General features: G+C 32.4%; 3 protein-coding genes and 1 long non-coding RNA gene across 6 annotated transcripts; 2 read left to right on the top strand and 2 right to left on the bottom strand.

Annotated features, from left to right (window-relative positions):
• LOC109128516 lies at window positions 1,876–4,268 on the bottom strand. Its single transcript, XR_002034969.1, has 3 exons — window positions 3,088–4,268; window positions 2,523–2,698; window positions 1,876–2,400 (listed from the first exon to the last, which is right to left on the bottom strand). It is a non-coding gene; the product is annotated as an uncharacterized LOC109128516 (long non-coding RNA).
• LOC104724393 (uncharacterized oxidoreductase SERP2049-like) lies at window positions 4,372–5,912 on the top strand. Its single transcript, XM_010442877.2, has 3 exons — window positions 4,372–4,825; window positions 4,980–5,139; window positions 5,350–5,912. Exons 1-3 carry the CDS (start codon window positions 4,492–4,494, stop codon window positions 5,687–5,689), a joined length of 834 nt encoding a protein of 277 aa, XP_010441179.1. The 5' UTR covers window positions 4,372–4,491; the 3' UTR covers window positions 5,690–5,912.
• LOC104724380 (protein root UVB sensitive 6) lies at window positions 12,619–15,896 on the top strand. Of its 2 annotated transcripts, none has more exons than XM_010442868.2 (13): window positions 12,619–13,129; window positions 13,233–13,331; window positions 13,420–13,533; window positions 13,669–13,740; window positions 13,818–13,928; window positions 14,045–14,164; window positions 14,398–14,499; window positions 14,594–14,666; window positions 14,806–14,889; window positions 14,972–15,036; window positions 15,121–15,222; window positions 15,317–15,490; window positions 15,575–15,896. In XM_010442868.2, exons 1-13 carry the CDS (start codon window positions 12,812–12,814, stop codon window positions 15,644–15,646), a joined length of 1,506 nt encoding a protein of 501 aa, XP_010441170.1. In that variant the 5' UTR covers window positions 12,619–12,811; the 3' UTR covers window positions 15,647–15,896. The 2 variants fall into 2 exon arrangements, with proteins under 2 accessions (XP_010441170.1, XP_010441162.1); XM_010442860.2 differs by having other exon boundaries at window positions 12,619–13,138.
• On the bottom strand, window positions 16,093–23,145 carry LOC104724368 (methionine S-methyltransferase-like). 2 transcript variants are annotated; one of them, XM_010442847.2, is made up of 12 exons: window positions 22,823–23,045; window positions 21,707–21,900; window positions 21,261–21,467; window positions 21,051–21,146; window positions 20,401–20,589; window positions 20,149–20,337; window positions 19,827–20,063; window positions 19,503–19,637; window positions 18,571–18,882; window positions 18,260–18,439; window positions 16,993–17,937; window positions 16,448–16,744 (listed from the first exon to the last, which is right to left on the bottom strand). In XM_010442847.2, the coding sequence occupies exons 1-12, from the start codon at window positions 23,043–23,045 to the stop codon at window positions 16,448–16,450; spliced, it is 3,204 nt and encodes a 1,067-aa protein (XP_010441149.1). The 2 variants fall into 2 exon arrangements, with proteins under 2 accessions (XP_010441143.1, XP_010441149.1); XM_010442841.1 differs by having other exon boundaries at window positions 16,093–16,744; window positions 20,149–20,589; window positions 22,823–23,145.

Here is a 25,175-nt window from a genome sequence, read left to right as displayed (position 1 = left end):
GAATGAGACAATGCTTATTTATATGATAAGAATTGATGGAAGTTACATTTAGAATTATTGGAGTTACAAATATTATTTATTGTGTTTGAATAAAATTGACTGGTGGAATATAATTAATGCATAATTTATTTTATTTTCAGTTATAATTTTATTTTAATGTATGAATTAAATGTATTGTGTTAATTGAGTCTTAAATATTATTTAAAGCAATTAAACAATTAGAAAGCAAATAAAAAAATTAGAAAGTATTAAATGAAAATCAACCAATAAGGAGAGACCAAAACCTTACTTTTATATATATGATTAATAGATAAGTTTCCTTTTTCTACTTTTGTAATTTAATGAATAAATTAACCTATTATTAATAGTTGACAAATCTTTTTCTTGTTGCAAAAAGTTGCCCAAAACTCAATGAACGAAACGTAAAAAAGTTTTCTTCTTTTTCCTTAATTCACGTTTCGCGAACCGCAAATGTACAAGCAGATTTTTTGGCACGTCAAACGCGTGTATCTCTACATCATGTTTTGTTTGTAAACAATTTTTCATCTAATTGGCTCGTTTGAGCTGATTCTTTTGTTGGAAAAAAAAGTAAGAAGAAGAAAAGAAAAAAAAATTCACACCTACATAACGTCATGTCAAATTTAACATTTAAACTAGATAATGATCCAGCTGGGAAAATATTTACGTAAATTTGAATTACTTTTTACAAAATAATAGTAGAAACTTTATTTATTCTATACATTTTATAAAATTATATATTTAATTTACTTAATTTCATACTTCAATTTCGACCCGTAGTTGGTACTACTATTTTAGTTAGGGTGCAATATCAAATTCGTTAATTATAAATTCGGTTAAGTCTAAAAAAAATCCAACCAAACATGTTTTGACCCGTGATTTGGTATTACAAATTGATGTGATGATGTTTAGAGATCTTAATATATCAAATTTACAATAGTGATTGGTGTTAATATTAACACCATTGCAATTACTGGTATAACATGTTAGTTTATATTAACTTTATAAGTGAAAATTACAATTAAATTATCTATATATATATATATATATATTGTCAACATTGTACATTCAGTATTGTTTGCATAGTGAATATTATGTATAAAAAAAATAAGTTTTAGCCAATTAAATAGTTTGTTATTATTTTCTAAGATTTCTGAAATAACAAATAGAATCTATTAAATAATTTCATTAAATAATTTCGAAATTATTGTTTTATTATTGTATAAACAAATACAAACTTTTTTTTTTGTTAGTTATTAGATTAATTAAAATGCAATATCATTTTCGTAATATATCACATCAAAGCTGGTTAAAATTCTAACTACATTGCTTAAATAAGTATATAGAGATAGTTTAAAAATATAAGCAATGTTTTGTCTTAGTTTTAAAATATATATGTCATTATTAAACAATTTAGATATGCAAATATTTAATCTTAGTTTTATAAATAAAATTAAGTTTTTATAATTGTTCTAAATAGTTTGATGTTTCTTGTTTCTTTACAAGTGTTGCAGAAAACAGTTACATGAGGAAATTGAACTTTGTAATTTTTTGCCCTTATATACATTACATGAACATGAGTATTTAACTAAGTAATATACTTTGTAGTTCTGACTCACCATTTAACAAATCTCCAACTGAAACATACATTACAGCCATCTAATCCCCAAAATCAACATAAGTAGTCTTAAACTCTACATTTAATAAACCCAACATATTCATTAATGAAACAAATTCTAAAATATAGATATTTTTTAAAAAATATGGATCTAAATCTTTGTTTTGAGATTGGGGAGAAAGATACAGATATATCCAAGCATCTACTATCTATGATTACTTGCCCATCAACCAATAGATTCCCATAACTCTAGAAATGGTAACAAGCGAGATGTGTTTTTTTTATAAACAAGATCCATCTTTTCCTATCTAACAACATTAATGAAATTATTTTGTAGATATTTCTTGGAAAGCAACAGATCGTTATGCGGGTAGAGGATTGTTTTGCACGTCGCTCTCGGGTGACACTCCTACTATGGGAGCTGCCAACCTTCGCCGTAGTCTCTCCCCTCTTCAGAGATTGAAGCCCTTGTCTGGGCTATGTGTTGTATGATTGGGGCAGATAACCAATCTGTTGTCTTTCTCACCGACTGCTCCGACTTAGTGAAGATGGTGTCTTCGTCTTCCGAGTGGGTAGCTTTCATGCCTTTTTGGAGGATATACAAGCGGATAAAGAGGAGTTTACTTCTTTTTTTTAGTCTACGTCCCTCATTCCCAGAATGGTAAAGCGGATAATTTAGCACGACAAATTCGCACAGTTCCGCACTTAATTACCTATGTAAACAATGTTCCTTCATATTGGTTTGTTTGAGCCAATCTTGTACTCTGTTATCAAAAAAAAAGCATTAATGAAATTAACAGAATTACTTTTGACATGTACTAATATGGAAAACAAAAGATTAAGAGCGAAGAACAAATGACAAATGACAAGGATAAAGCAGTGGTACCTGGTAAGAATGTTGAAAATAGAAGTCGTGACTACACACGTCAACGACACTTTTAATATATATCAACGAATTCTCACATAAAGGAAAAATCATAAACATTGTAGATGAAAAAGCCTTGGTAAGCAAACGTTCAAGCCTTTCTCCACACAACCACACCCACCGGGAATGAACCCAACCTACAGATTTAAAAGAGATGTTATGAAATTTCACCTCTTTTTTTTCCTATCCATTGACCAATGCCTGATCATAACGGCATGTTGCTGAAGATAAATGTCTAAAATAACCATCATACGTTTACTCAATCTAAGAAGAAATGTTACAATTGCAATACGTATACACCAAAAGGAGAACCATAGAGAAGGTACAAAAATGATGAACAGCAAGATCAAACCCAGATCAGCGATGATGAGTGAATGGAAATTGCAAATCAGAGATTCTAAAACAGAAGTGAAAATGATCATACAAAGTCACAAACGAATTAAATAACTCAAGAACCAACAAATTTATTAAACAGTGGCTATTTTTTACAGTCAACTAAACGACGGTTTTTTGTACCATAACTCACTTGGTATAAGAGGAAATGATAAAACAAGACATCTCAAGAGAATAAGCGAGAGAGAAGTGCACAAAACCAAATAAGTTGTAAGTTGAACATATTCCAAATATAAAGGTATGAAAAGAGGTAATTCGTAATTGAACAGGTTTTTACGAAGAGAAGCTTTGATTCCGCAAGGCAAAACAAAAAGAAATGACGATTTGGGGAAGGAAGCAAAGAGGTGCCTTTTCATTTATCTAATAAATTAAATTATTAATAATATCATCTTAAATCGTAACCGTTGAATGAGAAACTAAAACAACTTAAACCGTTGGAATAAAAAAAACATCAGCAGTCCGATCCTTATAATAATTAAAAAAAGATGGAACAATCCTTATCCGAAACAGCAAGTTAAAGCAACAATATAAATTAGCTTTCTATGTTGTGTTCATTCTTGGCACATAGAACTCAAGAGAAAGATCGAGGGATTGTAACAATTAATGGCTGACATAGCAATATGGTGGTGGAGGAATACGAGCGGAGGATGAAGCTAATGGCAAAGAAAGCATCGAGTTGTGCGGAGGTTGGGCTGTGTAATAATTTCCCGGCAAAGTTGACGTCCTTTGGGATTGCGGAGGTTGGGTTGGGTTGGGTTCTTCTTTTTCTTTTTGTGGTCTCCAGGAACCACTCTTGCCGCCTTCGGGACGTACGCCAAGCTTTCGGGCTAGTGGGCTAGTCAGGACTCACTGGGCTTTGGATACCTGGATTATCAAAAAAAAAAGAGGAGGACATGATCAAGAGTTTAAAGAGGAAGCTTGAAGCTAAATCTCATTTTGCTCTTGCTGTTTCTAATGGTTTCTTCTCTGCTTAACTATGTTTCTCTCTCTCTGCTTTTTACTGGGAGATATATGCTACTAATTGCTCTGTAAAATTTCGTAAGTTAATCAGATTGGTTGTCAATGTTCAGAAGAGATAACTAATCTGATATAAAATCACATCTATATAGATGATTATTTGACGAATATAATGTAAACTGGTTTAAAGCATAAAACATTTTAGTTTCACAGTAAGGGGACTACACATAGTGTCAGCAAGAGATAGGTCTCACAAAAGGAACTACACATAGTGTCGGCAAGAGTTAGGTCTTCATTTTTTAATTGACGATCAACCACCACATTATAGATATGGAGAGAACCACGTCGTCGTAATATCATAAATTTAGAAACTTGTGGGTCTGTGGGACATAAATAGTAATTACCTTGTAATATCACAAATTTAGAAACTTGTGGGTCTGTGGGACATAAATAGTAATTACCTAAACTGTAGAAACTTTGTCTTATTATACACTCTGAGAAACTCAAGTTTGTTGATAAACATTGAATAGAAACATTCCATTGTTGATCAATCTGAGAACTTTGGAGAAGGCTTCTAAAAATGGAGAGCGGTAGGCCGGTGGTTCTGATAACGGGATGTTCTCAGGGAGGGATTGGTCATGCGCTGGCGAGTGAGTTTAGTAAGAAGGGATGTCAAGTTGTGGCGACGAGTCGATCACGGAGCTCGATGACGGATCTGGAGCAAGACTCGAGGTTCTTCGTGAAGGAGCTTGATATTCAATCGGAACAGAACGTGAACAAGGTTGTGTTGGAGGTTATTGATAAGTTTGGAAGGATCGACGTTCTTGTTAATAACGCCGGTGTTCAATGCGTCGGACCTCTGGCTGAGATTCCATTTGCGGCCATGGAGAACACCTTCAATACTAATGTTTATGGTAAAACGAAAATTGGATTTTTAATGACAACTTATATCATTTATAGACTAATTGGAGTTTCAATAGTTCAGATTGGATCATGTGTGTGTGTGTTGGCTTTTGGCTTGGTACAGTGTGTTAGTATGTTTTGAAGAAGTGAATTTATCCAATGTAGGTACAATGAGGATGATACAAGCCGTTGTACCTCACATGGTGTCTAAGAAAAAGGGAAAAATTGTGAATGTTGGAAGTGTCACTGTTATGGCACCGGGTCCATGGGCTGGGGTCTATACAGCTACCAAAGCTGCTATTCATGCTCTTACTGATACCTTCAGGTTTGCTTGCTATTCGCGTTTTGCCATCATCTTCCTCTATCGCATACTCGGTCCTGTTTGTGCTTTTTTTTTCTCTCTATAGGAGAATTGATGGTAAGGTTTGTTGGAAACCTACTTGAGTATCATTTCTAGAGGACTAGAATCTCATGTTGGGTTACGTGGATGGTTTTGTTTTGTGAATTGTTTGTAATGGTTCTTTCTTAACGTTAGGTTGGAGCTTAGGCCCTTTGGGATTGATGTCATCAATGTTGTCCCGGGAGCAGTACGAACAAACATAGCAAACACAGCTGTAGCGAGCATTAACAAAATGCCTGAGCTGAAACTATACAAGCCTTACGAAGAAGCTATCAGAGAAAGGGCGTATCTATCACAGAGGATTAAGCCAACTCCTGCAGAAACATTCGCCAAAGACACTGTAGCAGCAGTGCTGAAGAAGAACCCACCCGCTTGGTTCTCTTCAGGCAGGAACTCAACCCTCATGGCAATCATGTACCATATGCCCCTTTGGCTTAAAGATATCCAGAACCAGGCTTTTATGAAGAAGAAGTGATATAATCAGATTCAGGTTGGGGTTTTAGACATAATGTAAACATGAAAACGAATGTAAGAGATTGTTCAAACTGTTTATTGAATCTTATTATATGTTCCCATGTTTGAGTCTTAAACAGGGGAGAATGATTACATTATTGTTGTAAAATCATGTGGCACATAACTGTAGAAAGGAAAGGTGAGGATTCTACAACCAGAGGAACAATAGTTCTACTTTGATTCGACCCAACAAATGTATCATTGAAATCACATTCTCTTAAATTTATAAGCATGTGGTGAGCATTAATCAATCTTTTAAGTTAACACAGTCGTGCATGACTATTAACTAATATAATATCATAAATTGGTTTGTTGACATTGTTGTTTAAGAAAACTATGTGGAAGATAACAATTCGTTTTGAACCATTTATTCTTCTGAAATGTGATGTGAATAAAACAGAACTGAAAATGATCATACAAAGTCATAAACGAATTAAATAACTCAAGAACCAACGAATTTATTAAACAGTGGCTAGTTTTTACATTCAACTAAACGACGGTTTTTTGTAACAGAATTCACTTGGTATAAGAGGAAATGACTAACATTGTTAATTTCACATTTTGAATGGAAAATTTATCGTAATTCTTTAACTGTATAGTATAAAATTCAAAAATAATGATTAAGATGAATCAACCAAATTAATTAAATAAAATTTTTTTGTTGTATATAGAAAAATTGATTCAGTGATAATAAGAGAACAATGTTAAAGATATATTTGCTGAATCTTACTCAGATGATCAATTTTGAAAGATATTCATATAAAAAAAAATTTAAATCATTATTCTATCAAAATTTGCAAAAAAAATAATAGGAGAAGCAGGATGAAAGAGCTCATAACTGCAACCAACCAAATTGACTAAAAAGATAAATCAATGAAAAATTTAAAATCACAATCGATTACATACCTAGATTAATACATGGAATAAGATAGAAAATGACACCAAACTAAAATTAGATGAATAAATCAATAAACAATCCAAATTTTAAAGAAGATGAGTGAGTTGATTAATAAATTGAAAAAAATAATACTTAAAAATTATGAAAGTTGGAGGTGTGAAACTATACTCAAAGAACAAAAGACTCTTTTCAAGTTCCATAATATATATATATATATATATATATATAAACAAAAAAGTGTGAAAACAAAGAGGTGTAAAACAAAAAGGTGCAAAAACTAACAAGTGCGAATATTGAAAGTTGGGGGTACGACGAAGAAACATAATTGTTAGATCAAAATTTTGCAACTTTTGAGATCATTAACAAATCTAGACCGTTAATGAGATAAGAAAAATAGTCTCATCCGTTAGATTTAAATTGACCCTTAAAAGTGGGTTTGCTGTTATATATAAATGAGATATAAAAATCTGATAAAATTTACTAAGAGCCTAACAATTGCTGATTTTATTCTACAAATAAAAAGATTCATAACTTCATCTTGAGTCATCTCAAGAATAAAAGAAATTGTGTCCTCTTACCTTATATACGCATTAGATGTGGAGTAGGGATTTTTGTTTTAACTAGGTAATATGCGCGTTAAAACAACAACCCGCGCATATAAGGGATTAAAAATCCCAAATATTAATTTAATTTTTAATCTCTTTAATATTCACCTTAATTTAAGCTATATTGCTAGGTTAAATTCTAATGATTTCCTCTTTGTAGTAAAATTTTGGAAATTGACTATCAAATTATTTTTTATATAGAAAATCATTAAATTACAAAATTTTGAATTAAAGAAACATTATAATGATCTTTATATAATTATATTTTGGATTACAAACTAAATATAATGATGAGTATACAAATTCTAAAAAAAAAAATTGGAGGTAAGAGAGAGTTAAATTTGTTTATTTAATAATTCTATTATAATAGTTAATTTTGTTAAAACATTGCATACTTTTTAAAAATAAAATACATATGAAGATGATTTCTTTAGCTTGCTTTCCTCATTGGGCTTTGATTGAAATTAGTGTTGTTGAATCTGCATCGATAATTGTCTTTTTAAGCCACAAAATTTTTTATTATACATATGTAATTGAAAAGTTTGCCAAAAAAAAAGAACATATGTAATTGAAAATTGAAAATAATAAGAAGAGAAAGAACGAAGGAGAAAATACATTATAAAAAGAAGAAATAAAATTGAACAAAATATAAGATAAATCTAGGAAAATATATAATCACACTCTGACCATGAGTTTTGAATCCATGCAAGAACATAAACAAAACAAAGAAAATATTTAGAATTTGTGATATGTGGATGATGATGTGAGAATGGTTATTTATAGGATTTCAAAGATAGAAGTTACATTTCTAAATTAATTAATTAGAGGAGTTACAATTATAATTTATAGTGTGGTTGAGTGAAAATAAGTGGAAAAAGTCAATTTATAATTTATGTAATTTCAGTTACAATTTAGTAGTAAAGTGTGGATTTAAAGGATAGATTAATATACATTATTATATTTTTATTTAATTAAAAATAATTATAATTTTTTAGAAATTAAATGCTAAATAGACCAATAAGGAGAGAGTGAAACCTTATAAAATTATAGGAAATGCAATAAAAATCCCAAAGATTAATTTAATTTTGAGTCTCTTTTATGTTCACCTTAATTTAAGCTATATTGCTAGGTTAAATTCTAATGATTTCCTTTTTGTAGTAAAATTTTGGAAATAGAATATCAAATTTGTTTTTTCTTTTATATAGAAAATCATTAAATTTCAAAATATTGAATTAAATAAACATGATAATGATCTTTATATAATTATTTGGATCACAAGAACTAAATATAATGATGAGTATATAAATCTCAACAAAAATTGGAGGTAAGAGAGAGTTAAAATTTTTTATTTAATAATTCTATTATAGTTGTTTATTTTGTTCAAACATTGCATACTTTTAAAACTAAATTAAATATATATGAATGAAGATAATTTCTTTAGCTTGATTCTCTCATTGAGCTTTAATCAAAATTAGTATTGTTGAATCTGCATCGATAATTGTTTTTTACAGCCAGCAAAATTTTATTTTACATATGTAATTAAAAATAATAAGAAGAGAAAGAAGGAAGGAAAACATACATAAAAACAAAGAAATAAAATTTAACAAAATATAAGATAAATCTAACAAAATATATAATCACACTCTTACCATGAGTTTTGAACCCATGGAAGAACATAAACAAAACAAAAAAAAATATTTAGAATTTGAGATATGGTGGATGATGATGTGAGAATAGTTATTTATAGGATTTCAAGGGATGCAAATTACCTTTCTAAAATATTTTATTATACATATGTAATTGAAAATTAAAAATAATAAGCAGACAAATAAGGAAAAAAGAAATACATAAAAACAAAGAAATAAAATTTAACAAAATATAAGATAAATTTAACAAAATATATAATCACAGAATTTGAGATATGGTGGATGATGATGTGAGAATGATTATTTATAGGATTTCAAGAGATGGAAGTTATATTTCTAATATAATTTAACTAGAGGAGTTACAATTATAATTTATAGTGTATTTGAATGAAAATGAATGAAAAAATAGTCAATTCATAATTTTTGTAATTTTAGTTACAATTTAGTAGTAAAGTATGACTTTAAAGTATAGATTAGTGTACATTATTACTTTTTATTTAATTAAAAATAAATGTATATTTTTAGAAATTAAATGATAAATGGACCAATAAGGAGAGAGTGAAACCTTAGTTTTATGTATACTAGGATCGTGCCCGCGCTATGCCGCGGGAATGTTTATTTTGAGGACAATATTTGTATAGTGTTGACTCTCACCACATACTTTAAATATATCTTCTTGTTGTTGCTTTCCCACAGCGTTCATACTCTTTATCTCTCATTATCTTTCTATTGCCGGAGATAATTCCAATCTGTGAAGCCGTGTGGTTATCGTATCTCTTACCGGATTCAAAATACGTCTCCAAAAAAGACAAAACAACATCGTCATTTTGACTGATGACTTTGTTATCTTCATTGAACATCCAATATTCCAATCTTTCCTACTGTCTCCGTTCAGAAAAAGGAATAACAAACTTCACCGTAGTTATCACAATTAATCACAAGCAGAGATCAAATATTGGATTTTCTCACAATTTTTCCGTTTGTTGAGTAATTGAACAACAACCATTTCTTCACATATTTTATCTTTCTACGAATTGGATTATTTACTTGGCTTTTAAATATCAGTACAATTAGATTCCTATGTAATTGTATTTTACTATTAGCCTGTTGGGCTTGGGCCATTTTTTAAAATGCAGCAAATTAACTATAAAATGTGACATGGAAATATTATTGGATATCAAAGTTGAGTTGTATTAATTCTTATAATTTGATTGGTTATCTGTTTTAACTGAGGTGTCAGCTCCAGAATTCTCCAAAATGTTGATGTGTCAACACAGGAAAGAAACGTATCTATTTTTATTGTATTGATGATTAGATGTGGATTAGGGCTTTTTTTATTATTATTGTGATTAGTAACTAATTATCGCCATTGTGATCAAGTGAGTATGGATGATTAGGGTCATGTTATCATAATTACGATCAGTCCTTATTTGTATTTCTTTTTTTCAGTGAGAAGCGTAGTGAGTGTAAATAATTTAGGAATCTTCTTTGTAGTTTCGTTTTTTTTTTTTTTCTTTGCAATTTTCAGATATTATATTCTAGCTAATCCCACATGACTAAAAGATTTAAAAAAAATAGAAAAAGACCAAATATGAACTATGTATGACAAAAAAAATTATAAAAATAATACATTTATTCAGAAAAAATAAATAAAAGAACAGAAAACAAAAGTGGATAAATATATAAAAAATAATTATACTAATAAAAAGTAGGAGCTATAAACTCCTAAAGGCGTCCACCTAAGATTTTAAACCACTAATAGGGATAAGACATGTCACTCATTAACATTTTTTAAAATCTCAAGAATTTTCAATATTAAGAATTATTTTAAACAACCTATAAGTATTTGACATATCATTCATTAACATTTTTTAAATTTCCAGAATTTTAAGAAAAAGGAAAATTTTAAAACTTATAGAAATAAAAGAACTATGTACAACGTCCCACATTGGCTAGAAATCTTTTAGACATTGGTTCAGAACCAGTATAAATAAAGATTAATATGCTTCTAACAGCGAATGAGCAGGAAAGCTTGATTTATAAGGCGTCCAAGTTAAAAAGTTTTATTCGTTTGATCCGATTTTTTATTTGATCAAACTAAAACTTTAAAAAGTTTCAAAATAATATTATAATATTGAAATTTTTTAAAAGTTTAAATATTATATATATTGAAACTTTTTAAAGTTCTTAGCTTTTAAAAAGTTTTTAAAATAGTTTAAAATATTATAAATATTGAAAATTTTAAAAGGTTCAAATATTATATTTTGAAACCTTTTAAAACTTCAAAATCTTATGATCTTTAAATTTTAATCTTTATTAGCTTATAAAAGGTTTCTAAAATATTATAATTTATAAATTTTAAAAGTTTAAAATATTATAAATATTGAAACTTTTAAAAGGTTCAAATATTAAAAATATTTAAACTTCATAGAATGTTTGAAAATATTACAATTACTTAACCTCCATAGAAATTTTAAAATATTATATTTATACTAATAAAAAGTTGAAGCTATAAACTCCTAAAGGTGTCCATAAAAGATTTAAAACAACCAATAAGAATTAGATATTTCACTAATTAACATTTTTAGAAATATAGTAGTAATCTATATTAAGAATTTTTAGAAGAAAAAAAATTAAATTTTATAGAAATAAAAGAAATATGATTTGATATTCTTGCAGTAAAATTTTTATTTTTAAGTCTAAGAAAGAAGGATTGACGTCGAAAGACCTTGAGTTGATGTTATTTGAGTTTAAAGAAGAAGGATCGATGAAAAGCACAAATATTATTTTAACTATACATGTGTTTATATTACTTTCTCTGCATTGGTTTGAGAAGTTTCAATACATGTGGATCTTAAACCGAATAAGTATATGGATAAAATTATCAATAATTAGATGCATGTGTTGACTATGCTGGACTTTATGAATTGCACAAATTTTATGAGAAAATAAAAGATTTTGGTCTTGGAGTTTGATGGGTTAACAAGTTGTATGGTAGTGTAAAAAATGTTTTTCAGTGAAAGAATGTGAAATAGTTGAAGAAAAAAAAGAAGAAAAAGAATAAGAGTATAACGAAGAACATGATAAAAGTAACGATGACAATTACCATAAAATTTGACAATGAAAATGACAAGAAAGAATATGAAAAATAAGAAAACATTGAATAAAAAAACACGAAAACATACGTGGTAGCGATCAATTAAATATAAAAAACGAGATAAATTCAAGATTACAAAATTATTTCGCTTTTCTGGTGGTCAAATAAATGGTTTAGGATATGTGAGGTCAGCAGTATGATTCGCCTTGCCTGGACGTCGAGTTAAATTCATAATTTTTTTGATCTGATCTGAATGTATAACACAACTCATTTTTATATTTTTAAAAATTGTGTATCTGAAATTTAAATTTTTATTTAATACTAATATAATTTATTTTTATAAGATAATATTTTATTACTGTCATCAATCATATACTCCCTGCATTTCATAATATAAGATGTTTTAGAGAAGATTTTTGTGTTATATAATATAAGATGTTTTCAAATTTCTATGCTACTTTTAAATTAGTTTAATATAATTTATTATGCATTTTTATTTATGATTGGTTGAACTTTTTTAAAGAGGTCATTTCGTATATTTTGAAATGGAGTGAGTATATATAATTTTCATCAAAATTTATCAAATAAACCCATGAGCGTGGGTTCAAAACCTAGTAAATAAAAAGAATGCACGTGAGAGATGAATTTGATTGTGAATTAACAACAAGTGGAAGAAAGAACACAACAACTGGTCTCGCTTCTTCCTCTGCTTCTTCTTCTTCCCTCGTTTCCTCCGCCGTAGAGAGAAATAGAGACTCCATTCAAAATCCCTTCTTCTTCTTCTTCTTCTTCTTCTTCTTCTTCGGATCCTTCAATTAGATTCTCAACAACAACAACAATGCCAAGCGTCAAGCTCAAACATCACTCTCCTCCACCTGACACCATTACCTCCTCTTCCGACTCCGTCCGTCTCCTTTCTCGCGAAACTCTCCGCATCAGCGCCTCTCTCGCTTCCCCTCCCGATGATGACCTCCCTCTTCTCTCTCCTCCCTCTCCCGATTCTCAATTTCTTCATTCCACTCTCAGATTGATCTGCTGCGAAGAAATCGACGGCCGTCGGTTTAAGTACGTCGCCGAGACCGATGGTTCTTCTGGTGGATTCAAGAAGAATTCAGTTCGTTCTATTAGCTTGCAGTCTCCTCAGACTCCTTTTGATGTATGCCAGGTTCCATGGATTTAAAACCTATTCCTTTTGGTTTGGTTGATGCTATTTGAAATTGATCAATTAAGTGAAATATGTTCAAATTGGTATTTTACAGGAAGTGGGTTCGTTTCTTAGATCTTATGTCGTACCTGAAGGCTTCCCTGGGAGTGTTAATGAGTCTTATGTTCCTTATATGACTTGGAGAGCTTTGAAAGTATGATTCTTTTGATAATTTTTTTGTTTGTTTTGTTTAGAATTCAGTGTTATTGATTGATCTTTTTGACTGTGTGATGTTGTTGTAGCATTTCTTTGGTGGAGCTATGGGTGTGTTTACTACTCAAACTCTTCTTAATTCTGTTGGAGCTTCAAGGAACAGTTCTGCTTCTGCTGCTGTTGCCATCAATTGGATCCTCAAGGTTTGCTTTTTCTCGTTCAACTGCATGTGTCTCTTCAATTGCATTATATCTAATGTGTTGCAGAAGTATATCAATCCTTCTATATGAGATGAAGACTTACTCACTCATTGTTGAATATTATATAAATTTTTGTAGGATGGTGCTGGACGTGTTGGAAAAATGCTTTTTGCGCGGCAGGGAAAGAAGTTTGATTATGATTTGAAACAGGTACTTATTTGGTTCCATGACTTAAACATGTGCTTTTGTTGACTCTCTCTCACCTTCTAACTCACTTTGGCTTGCAGTTACGGTTTGCTGGTGATCTATTGATGGAGCTGGGTGCTGGTGTAGAGTTAGCGACTGCTGCAGTTCCACATCTTTTTCTTCCACTGGCTTGTGCTGCTAATGTTGTTAAGGTAGTCTCATCATCTTTTAACACTAAGAACTGTTATTAATTTTCAGTAGTTTTGTTAGTCTTTCATTTATTTTTTGTATCAATTATCAGTTTGTATCTTGCATTGTTTTATCACAGAATGTTGCAGCTGTAACATCAACATCTACTCGTACACCGATCTATAAAGCCTTTGCTAAAGGAGAAAACATAGGAGATGTCACTGCTAAGGGAGAGTGTGTTGGTAATATTGCTGATCTGGTATGACCTTTTTCTCATTATCACTTGGGTATTTTGTTGGTTTAATCTATCAAGCTGAATGAAACATGGACTTTTAGAAGCGAAATTGCTACTTTTCACTAGTGGGTCTCACAATAGATTCTGTTTGGTGTTATTAACTGCTTACTGTATCAATTTTTTATGGCTATGTTAGTGATCTTCTTTTTGAGTTCTAATATTGTTTTCATTTGTTATGATTTTTTTTCTACGTGAAGATGGGAACTGGGTTTAGCATCCTGATATCCAAAAGAAACCCTTCTTTGGTCACAACCTTTGGTCTTCTATCATGTGGCTATCTCATGAGCTCATACCAAGAGGTAGAATCCATCTCTATTTCATGTATATCTCTTTTAGTGCACTTCGGGATTTCTGGATTTTTTGTTTACAAAAACGTGGCTGGTTCCCTTTCAGGTTAGATCTGTAGTATTGCATACACTAAACCGTGCGAGATTTACAGTAGCAGTGGAGTCCTTTCTCAAGACGGGTAAGCTATGATGCTTTGGTAGTATGAACATGAGTGTACTCCTATAGCTCTGATATCCCACTCCCAGTGTTTTTTGGCCAACCTTTTTGAGGTTAGTCACATTCAAACTTCACAGATTGAACTTTCTATCTATCTGCAGGGCGGGTTCCCTCACTGCAGGAAGGTAATATCCAAGAAAAGATATTCACTTTTCCATGGGTGGATGATCGGCCAGTGATGCTTGGTATGTGTTGTTATCTATTCCTAAGAACTTCTATTCTTTTCTTTATAACATTACTGATATGGATTTTCATACCAATTGGCAGGAGCCAGATTTAAGGATGCATTCCAAGACCCTAGCACATATCTGGCAGTAAAGCCATTTTTCGATGTATGCGTTTTGTCCTTTATGTCATATATCAAGCTGAAACCTTTTTGGTTCCATATTTGACTTAATTCTCTCTTCTTATGGCAGAAAGAAAGATACATGGTAACATACAGCCCTGCCAAGGGTAAAGTGTATGCACTGCTTAAACATCAGGCTAACTCGGATGACATTCTCAAAGCAGCATTTCATGTGGGCTAATTTTCCATCTTATATATCTCTAATCTGTGGAGAAGAAGTAATAAAGGCCTAAATTTTCTCATTCGTTTGCATGATGATATCACAGGCACATGTGCTTCTTCATTTCATGAATCAATCAAAAGATGGTATACCAAAATTGGTGGAGCAGTCAGATCCTGCTTTTGCTCCTATGGAATATGAGCTTGAGTCTCGGATTGCTGAGTCGTGTGAAATGGTTTCTACATCATATGGCATCTTCAAAAGCAGGGCTGCAGAACAGGTAACTTGGTAAAATTCTGTTGTATACTTCTATGTTTTTTCGAGTATGCAATTATTGAAAGAGCTGGATCGTCCATATTGTCAGGGTTGGAGAATGTCAGAATCTCTGCTTAATCCTGGCCGGGCTAGGTTATGTCATGTGAATGAGGGGGAGTAAAACAATGCCTGGTTAATGGTCATTGACCTGAATCGGCTTTTATAATAATTTCACTGCACACTCTAAATTTTGCTGTCTTGGTTTCATGAAGAAAAAACAGGTTTTGGTTGGTACACTTTATTAACCATGCTGTAAAAAAATAGAATGATATGTAGCACTTGTAAATTGTCGGAATGCCACTGGTGTAATTTAACAGTTGAATCTTCTTTGTGTACCACTTCACACCATAATTGTCAGTTTGTTACACGAATTTTATAAACACATTGGTGGAGGTGCCATCAAAACCCAACTTTGGATCCATTTTGAAATCCTTAAAAATGGTACTTGTATAAACAAGTTTCTTGACATCTTATTAATGATTACGTTCTGAACTGTAAAAATAATCGACCTTAAAGATATATTCAAGGTGTTACATATTTTCTCCAAATTTCAGATCAGACGCATACTGTAGTCGAACATTGTAGAGACAGCCCAAGATTAGATATAAATGAAACTTCATACAAACTTCAGAAACAAAGAGACTTATTCACATTAAAATACACAACAAACAAAGTCTTTGCTATAACCGTTTGTGAACAGAGTCACTTGTAAGTCCTTTATTAGCATGAACAGATCACGCTCTGAAAAGGGAAACCCGTTATGAGGCTGACCAAGAAACGGGCACGCGAATTATTAGAAACAACAGAACAAAGGAATGCAGAAGTATAGCGACGAGTAAGTCCAAGAACCAGCAATGCACAATGACCCCTTAGTTCAAGTTCAAGTTCAAGAAGATGGTAGCGTAAATGAAAGAAGCACGTTTCAATTAGCAAGCACGCTTTTAAACTGAGCTATTGATTCAATAGCCTTGTCAAACTCACTATCCTCCAATGCAAATGAAAAGCGGCAGTAACCAGGAATTCCGGTCCAGGAACCGCTGTTCAAGCAGACACCAGTATGACTGAGGAACACGTCCCTCATATTTGAATCCGTAAGCTTGACTTCCTGTCCATCTCCTGCTTTCACCTTTACTGTTTTGTTGAGATATGCTTTCGGCTTTGCCACCATTGAGATTCCCGCTGAGGGTTGGATAACCTCCCAACCAGAGTTCTCTAATACCTGTTTCCAATATTTCACAAAAAGAAGATTAACAGCCTAACACCATGTGGTTATAAAATCAACATTTACTTACTCTGCTGCATTGTTAACAAAAACATGAAAATGAACAAATTCATCTACAACTACTTTAACCTTTTGTTTGTTTGCTTTTACGTTTTATTGTGTATTTTTTCCATATGAAATCATAGCCTTAACCATGTGAGAGATTTTTTTTGCAAAAGAAAGTTTCTGAAGGCAGGAATGAGTACCTCTTTTAAGCGTTTGGATCTGCCCTCCAACGTTTTAATGGTTTCAGAAACGGCATCCAAAAAGTCACCCGCCTTCTCTTCTTTCAGAGCCAACATCTTCTTAGCAGCATATTTCACAGTGCTGTGCGGTTTACTCAGGCCTGGGAGGGTATGGAAGGCATCAATGACAGACTGATCCAAAACTAGAAACCCGAGTTTCAGAGCTCCACTGAGTAAATTCAAAGAGAGACATCCAAGAAGCGAAACTGACAAGGATGAATCCAATTTCGACAGAGCATTCTTCAAATCCCAGCTAGTTGCACTGTATTCTAATCCGGAGAATGAAGTATCAATGATGACCTTTGCTCCAAACTTAGCACAAGTAGCCAATAATATATCCATTTCCTCATTGCTGTACACCAAGCCTGTAGGGCTAACTGTTGGTCCAGATATACAAACCCACGGCTTCTTGACAGACTCGAGTGCTTTCGTTAGGCTCATTTCCGTCAGCTTAAAGCCATCACTAGACTCAGTAGGCATATTCACAACATTAGCTTTTAAAAATTTGGCAGCAGCAACATAATTCCCATTTGTGCCAGCAGGTAAACAGAGTGTTCCACCTTCTTGAGCGCAACACATGACCAGTTTATTGAATAGTGCTAGTGAGCCATCAGCATATACAAAGCCTGTGCTGCTTTTGGTTGGAAACCCATAATTAGTCCACACAAACTGCTTAATACTTGGGTTGATATCAACTTCTGCTTCAGATATGTTCTGCCTCACAAAACTTTCAAAGATTGCAGCCTTAACAGATCGTGGAATTGGCAAGAAACTTTGATCCACGTCCATGTGGATTAGAGAACTGTCGTCAATCTCAGTGACTGAAAGCTCAGCATCTTTCAGAATAGAGACAGCTGAGCTTGAAAATCCAATGATCTCTTCAGACTTTGCCTTCTCACTTTCCCTCTACAAGACACATAATATAGAACTGAATAGAGACGTTTCAACATTACAATGGATACATTGGTTTAACATTGTTCCACAAACGAGCTTAACATAGAATTTTTTTTGTTACTTCTATTGGCCGGGATTGTAAGGTTTAGGGTGTCATGATTACAAATCACTAAATGTCAAGATTTAATCAAGTACACCATAAGTCTTTTTTCAGCCGGCCTCTTTTTAAAGGAAATGCTACTATGCAAGTCACAGTCACTGGGGACAAAAAAATATCTGAACTCACCCTGATAATAAATCTAACACGTATGTTAGGACAGATTAAACTACATACCTCAGCGGGGGCATGACGATCAGCAAGCTGGAAAGCCAGAAGCTCATGGAAAAGGCAACCATAGTAGTATTGACTGATAATAGCAGTATGACCTTCTAAGACTTCCACAGTTTTGGATAAGGCCTTAGAAATGTCATTCACTTCTGAAATGACAAATGCTACTTCTAAATCTGAATAGACCTGCAGAACGCACATGACACTACTTTAAGAGCTTTAAGGAAATGAATCTCAAGAGTTAATTATTTTTTTCAATTAAATGACATAGAACATAATGCATACTTGTCACCGATGTGGTTGGACGAAAACTTTACCTTATTCTTTACCAGACCGCAGATAATTGCTGCATGAGAAGGTAGTTGATTTTCAGCGAGATATTTTAGTACTCCATTGGATGAAGGGAGACTAGACAATTCAAAGTGATCAGATATATCCAAGAAGAGTCGACATCCAATTTCTCTGGTCACGTCCAACAGGTGCAAAAACGATGAACTGGTGATGACTTCAAATGGAGCCATTCCAGTAACTACCACCTGTGGCTTTAGTTTCTTAATGAGTTCTATCATCAGATCAGACTGGTGCGGGGATTCAATGACTGTGATTTGATCTTCTGATTTTTCCATGTTCTATAATTAAAAAGTTTCCGGTTAAGCACATCATAAACAGAAATCACCCATCAATAAAATACACAAGGAGGGACAGTCAATAAATTCATAGCAACATCAAGTAAAATGATATCTTGTGGCAGAACTTTCATCTATAAGAATACCAAGTGCATTTATATTAATAGAAGAATATACGAACCAACTATTATTCTTTCTCACAGCACAATCACTAAAATTAAATCCTAGTCTCACATGGTATACAAATCCTCATAAACAAGGAGCTTTTGCATCTCAATTGTAGGCTAATAACTCTACACCATCTATGAACTATGATACTCTAGTTATCTTTTAAATTTAGCTACTAGTTCCTTCTCTCTACACTCGAACTACTGGCTTTCCACTTCTACATTAAATGACTGATTATTTTGTTTTTATCTTGACATGTTAATTATCAACAACTTCAGTAAGAATTATTATGTCCTATTCCAGCTAGGAAGATATACCCACTCATAACACTAGGCGACACCTTACTCAGCATCATAATAGCATTCCATTGGGTAAAAGCGCACAGCATCACTTGCATCATTTCGTTCCAAAATACAGTAAAGTACAACTACTAGATATGGATATAACAATTTTACCTCAATGGCTAAAGAGGTTAGCCAGCTCCTCGGAAGTTGTCGAGTTAAATGCTCATCAACAATTGCAAGCCGAGGGGAGAATAACCGAAATGCACTCTCGATGGCTACAGCCCTTGATGGAAACACGACAATGTTCTTGCAAACAGAAAGAAGCAGACTCAGATATGATCGGAAGTTTTTGCGTGAAACAAAAGTCACAATGCTAGACATTTTATGAGTCCAGAAGTCTCAGGTGTTTCATTCTTTTTCATTCCACGAGATCTTCTAAAAATTGTTTACTGTCCCCAACAGCTATAATAGAAATACAATAGAGAATAGTCTTACATCCTGATTAATTGGAATACGGTGGTATGTCCTCATAAAGCCTGCAATTAGACTGCAGAATCTTTTGCTGCCAGCTGGAGGTTCAAACGGGAAATAGGAGCTATTTTTCAAGACACTAGCAAGATAGGCTAGAAATGGAATTTTCTCATCAGCCACAGTTTCATCCTCGAAAGATAAATCCAGTGAATTACTAATTTCTTGAAATCCATTTTTCAAGAAGTCAAAGATTATCTTAACCTGTCAACCATAACCACCTTAATTGATTACTATGTTCATAAAACATAAACATGTTATCCAAAAGAAAGTTTATTTATCTACCCACTTGACTTGGTTGGCGAAGCTGGCAACTATAAACCGATAAAGCATGGGAGATTCGTCCACCAGACTTTCCATAGGCCCATGCGGTTCGAGCACAAATTGGTTGGTCTCCGGCAAGTCCCATAAAAAACTCAAAACGATGAGGGCTGCTCCTCTCAATTTCAACTAATGCCGAGATATCGGTATCTGCAGCCTGTAAACACATATCAAGTGGCCATTGTGGAGGAGCATGTTCTTTCAATAATGAAATTCTTACCTGAAGTATTTTAGTCTGCCACATTTGTGTAACACGGACTCCTCGCCGCTCAAACAAGCGTCTACAGACACCTTGCCCAGGACGACCACCCATGTTGAATATCATAATCCCTGCAGGTTTGATGACAGATATTCCCTCTTCCACCGCTCTGGCAATCAAACCTAAGCCAAACTGATCTTCAACAAAACCCTGAATATATGGATACAAAATTTATCAGGCACAGGTAGAGCATCAACATTAACAAAGTAATCCAGTAGATGATCTATCTTTTACACCTTTTAGAGTAGATAAAAGCAAGAGAATGTGTCATCGCAAACAACAGAAGAAAGAGAGGATGTTATGGATTTTACAGAGACAAGAAAAAAAAATCTTATGTAATTACTCATCACAAACATGCCAAACTTAGGTTGAAAACTGAAATACGATATGGCAGGCATGTATATGACTGGCTCAATAATGCTAGCAAAAGCTCACAGTGAGATTGCACATGAATTTTGATAGAAAAGGAAGAGAAGAAGCATCATGGATAGACAATTAAAGGATATAACATGTAATTGGACAACACCAAAAGAGTTCTAGGTGCTAGCTTGCTAACGTACTATAGATACTTTCAAGAGTAATTTTGCTGGAAAAAAAAAAGATTCCCTTACCTGAAGGGCACAATAGTTACTCAGCGAATGGAGAAATTCCTCACTTGCATTTTCTGTTATCAGCTTAGACATTGCTTCTGGGTTTGGATTAAGAATCTGCCACAAGAACATTGCATCAAAGGAAGCACACATAATAGGAATTCGTCAATTTATAGAATTTTAAACTACTCCTACAAATATTAGGTATGGAGACCAGAAGGAAAAAATTACCTGAGGTATGCATCCTACAATTCTCTCGAGCTGAATCTTATTATCTCTACAATAACCAAGCAAATCAGATTCATAGAATTCCACTCTATCCAATAAAGTTTTCTTCTCGTCGTCATAGACTGGTTCGCCATTATCATCAAGAGCGTTTAGGTACAAATTTATCCAAGAAATTTTTACAGCTCTAGGATTAATATCAAGCCCATATACCTGCAAAAACACGTATAAGCTTGACACTGGTGTGCTACTGTGAACTACCAAAAGCTTACCTAAAGCATATCCAGGGTATATATGAGGGGCAATATCAAAAATAGAAATAATAATCATACTAATAGATGACATTACTACAGTTATTTCCCATTCTACGAAAACGAAAACATGTACTCGTCTGACCAAAATTGAAAGCTTCAGTAGTGGCACTTCTTAAAATCCATTGAACATATACTAACCTTTGAAGGCAACCACTTAGCAGCTATGGCTATTGATATCCATCCATTCCCACAGCCAAGTTCAGCAATAGTCTTATCCTTGAAGATGGTGTCAGGATGTCTATTAAGTCCTTCATAAAATGTGAATGACCAGTCTTCTGGAATAAAAATACTAGGAATGACCATCATGGTTAACTTTTTCCTGGACTGAAAACCTGCAGAAAAGAGAGGAAGATGTATTGGTGTCTGATACAAGCATGGTTCCTAATTATAAGGTAGCCAATATCAGCTGCAATAGAATGTTAGAGATACACTGCAAGAAGTTCCCAAGAAAGACAAAAAAAAAAAAACAAAGAATTTCCAACTGCTGATATAAATCTTAAACTCCGGTTGATCATGCCTTCTAATATTACTCAGAGCGACAGAATCAGGTAGAATTTCAGAACATTTTGCAAACTTTACTTCTATCGAAAATAAATTAATACTCTAAAGGAACAGTTTGAATTAAATCTGTTTGTCACTGTGCATAAGCCTAAAGCTGATATGATCTCCCAACAGTCTGGAATTCAAATATCGGCGTTGTTTGATTGCCATGATCAATGTCTTCCAGAGCAAACTTTTATGTTTGAAAGTCATAATCATGGTGGTACATAATGACACATGTTGAATCATTATAGAAACTCATATGAGAATGACAGACAACAATAGTTAAAAAAAGATACAAAAAAAGAATGAAACGTGCAGTTGACTAAGAAAACGACAAAGGGGCCTCGAAAAGCTAAATTTATAGTAACTCGTTAGCGTATTCATTGGACAAACAAGGCGACGTGTTTGTCGATTACTCGGCGATTGCAGTAAAAAAAACGACGAAATTGCCACCGGAATCACCCCACCTTCCCGGAAAATAAAGAAAACGAAACCAGAAAACAGATAATTCGGCGGCGAAGAAATCGATCACGAAGTCAACTAAACAAAATAATGTAAGATCGGATAGATAACTCTAACAAAATCAACCAAATCAGTACGCGCAGCTCAATCAAATCCATTTAACAACTCATAACAACATCTAATCACAGAACAGAACAAATACTCAAGGATCGTGTTAAAAAGGAATCGGATCGATGAAACTACTAGTACCTTCGTATTGATCGAGGAAGATGTCCTGGATATGGAAATGGTAGGTTTGGAGAGACGACTCGGAGGATCCGACGCGTTTGTAGATGTCAGAGAGGAAGATCCGAGCCTTGGATCGAGTATTCGGATCCTCGAGCCGCTCCAGGACCGATCGCAAGGCGCCATAAGCTGCGTCGCCGGATTGTTTGCACTGGTTGAGGAAATCGTCGACAGAGAGGTCCGCCATTATCGTCTAACAAGTGATCGGAGTGAGTTTTTTAGTAGAGAAAGAAGAAGAAAAAGTGAAAGTGTGGGTTTGGGTTTGTGACTCTCTCTCTCTCTCCAGCCAAAGCAAGGAATCAAATTATATATTGCATTTGTGGCGTAGGATGACCTTTTGACTAAATATGTAAATTCCAATTTTCTCTTTATTTTTGCTTCATGTTTTTGTAAAAGTCATTTTTGTCCCGAAAATGAGACCAAAAACATGGCTTTCAATATAAAGGAACACAAAATTATAAAATAAATAGAAAGTTTGATTTAAAAAAAAAAATAGAAAGTATGTAGTCTATAATATAAGACTAGATAATCCACACATAGTGCGGTATAAAATAATTATTTAATATTTTTACTGTAATTTTTATTTACAAAATCTGTTATATTTATGGGTAATTGAAATATTTAAAATTCGATTGTGTAGTATATATCTATAAAAAAATTGTATAATAATTAAAATTTAACCCGTGAGAGTTATTATAATATCAATCTTATATTATTATATCATATGAACAAAGGGTTCTTAAAATTCATTTTAAAGATTTTATGAAAATATAATTAAGTTAGAAAGATAATATAAAAATTTAATTTGAGTGTTAATTGTATTTTTAGAAAAATAAAAATACAATGGTAAATAAATGTAAATATTTTTAAAAGCTGATGACAAATAAAGGAAAAAGTGTCATGAGCTCTGTCAGTTTTTTTTGCCAAAATGTTCCTCTATTAATATATAGAGGATTTAAAATTCGAGTGTGTAGTATATATCTATAAAAGAAATTGTATAATAATTAAAATTTAACCTGTGAGAGTTATTATAATATCAATCTTATATTATTATATCATATGAATAAAGGGTTCTTAAAATTCATTTTAAAGATTTTATGAAAATACAATTAAAGGATATAATTAAGTTAGAAAGATAATATAAACATTTAATTTTGAGTGTTAATTGTATTTTTGGAAAAATACAATGGTAAATAAATGTAAATATTTTTAAAAGCTGATGACAAATAAAGGAAAGAGTGTCCTGAGCTCTGTAATGCTGACACCTTAGCTCTTTTGCCAAAATGTTCCTCTATTAATATATAGGGGATTTCAAATTCGATTGTGTAGTATATATCTATAACAAAAATTGTATAATAATTAAAATTTAACCCGTGAGAGTTATTATAATATCAATCTTATATTATTATATCGTATGAACAAAGGGTTCTTAAAATTCATTTTAAAGATTTAATGAAAATACAATTAAATGATATAATTAAGTTAGAAAGATAATATAAACATTTAATTTTGAGTGTTAATTGTATTTTTGGAAAAAATACAATGGTAAATAAATGTAAATATTTTTAAAAACTGATGACAAATAAAGGAAAGAGTGTTCTGAGCTCTGTAATGCTGACACCTCTTTTGCCAAAATGTTCCTCTATTAATATATAGGGGATAAAGTAAATTAGTGGGTGGAATTAGAAAATAGTATTAATCAAACTTTTGAAATGTTTTATTTAAATGACAGCTTTCGTACTGTTTAATCATAATTTGAATTTATGATAATCTTAATTTCATAGTTTTAAGTGAAATCGCAGCGAAATTTGATAACAAATCTCAATTATTTCTTATAAATTCATCTAAAATCATCAATATAATCTTAAATCTTTTTAGTACAACTCAAAATTACTCCAAACACTTGGTTACATGCTTGATGGGGGAAAGAAGAAAGCTATGATGTAACAGAAATATATAAGAGAATAAGTACTTCTTGACTTCTTGTTAACGTTACTAAAAAAAAAAAAGGGATACCATCACGAAGCAAGCAGAGCAGTATCTCAAGAGAACTCTAAAGACTGATATTTTATCTCCCATAAGTCTAAAGACATCTATAAGGGAATATGCTTAAAGAAGAAGTATTTTTTTTTTTTTTGTTGTTGTTTAATATGCATCTTGGAAATCTCAAGATCAAAATGTTGGCATTGTTGGTCACTTCATAAGTGGAATGGAACACACACACATATATATATATATATATATATATATATATATATATTTAAAGCATATACGATACCATGGAACCAACTTACTCTAACTCTAAGAATGGTAGTGC

Source organism: Camelina sativa, chromosome 2 (assembly GCF_000633955.1).
Source record: "Camelina sativa cultivar DH55 chromosome 2, Cs, whole genome shotgun sequence".
In the NCBI taxonomy this organism is placed as follows: domain Eukaryota; kingdom Viridiplantae; phylum Streptophyta; class Magnoliopsida; order Brassicales; family Brassicaceae; genus Camelina; species Camelina sativa.
The sequence above is the reverse complement of the archived record's forward strand: the minus strand, read 5'-3'. Positions and strand labels throughout refer to the sequence as shown.

What these genes read in the sequence shown, in the direction of transcription:
- LOC104724368 (XM_010442841.1), bottom strand. Translation starts at nt 23,045, where the DNA reads ATGGCGGACCTCTCTGTCGACGATTTCCTCAACCAGTGCAAACAATCC. An exon ending in GTAACTATTGTGCCCTTCAG is followed by an intron (nt 20,590 to 21,050) that starts GTAAGGGAATCT and finishes CCATATATTCAG; the next exon opens with GGTTTTGTTGAAGATCAGTT. An exon ending in GATCCAAACGCTTAAAAGAG is followed by an intron (nt 16,745 to 16,992) that starts GTACTCATTCCT and finishes TATTGGAAACAG; the next exon opens with GTATTAGAGAACTCTGGTTG.
- LOC104724380 (XM_010442860.2), top strand. Translation starts at nt 12,812, where the DNA reads ATGCCAAGCGTCAAGCTCAAACATCACTCTCCTCCACCTGACACCATT. An exon ending in CTCCTTTTGATGTATGCCAG is followed by an intron (nt 13,139 to 13,232) that starts GTTCCATGGATT and finishes GGTATTTTACAG; the next exon opens with GAAGTGGGTTCGTTTCTTAG. An exon ending in CAGTAAAGCCATTTTTCGAT is followed by an intron (nt 15,037 to 15,120) that starts GTATGCGTTTTG and finishes TTCTTATGGCAG; the next exon opens with AAAGAAAGATACATGGTAAC.
- LOC104724393 (XM_010442877.2), top strand. Translation starts at nt 4,492, where the DNA reads ATGGAGAGCGGTAGGCCGGTGGTTCTGATAACGGGATGTTCTCAGGGA. An exon ending in CTTCAATACTAATGTTTATG is followed by an intron (nt 4,826 to 4,979) that starts GTAAAACGAAAA and finishes TATCCAATGTAG; the next exon opens with GTACAATGAGGATGATACAA. An exon ending in GCTCTTACTGATACCTTCAG is followed by an intron (nt 5,140 to 5,349) that starts GTTTGCTTGCTA and finishes TCTTAACGTTAG; the next exon opens with GTTGGAGCTTAGGCCCTTTG.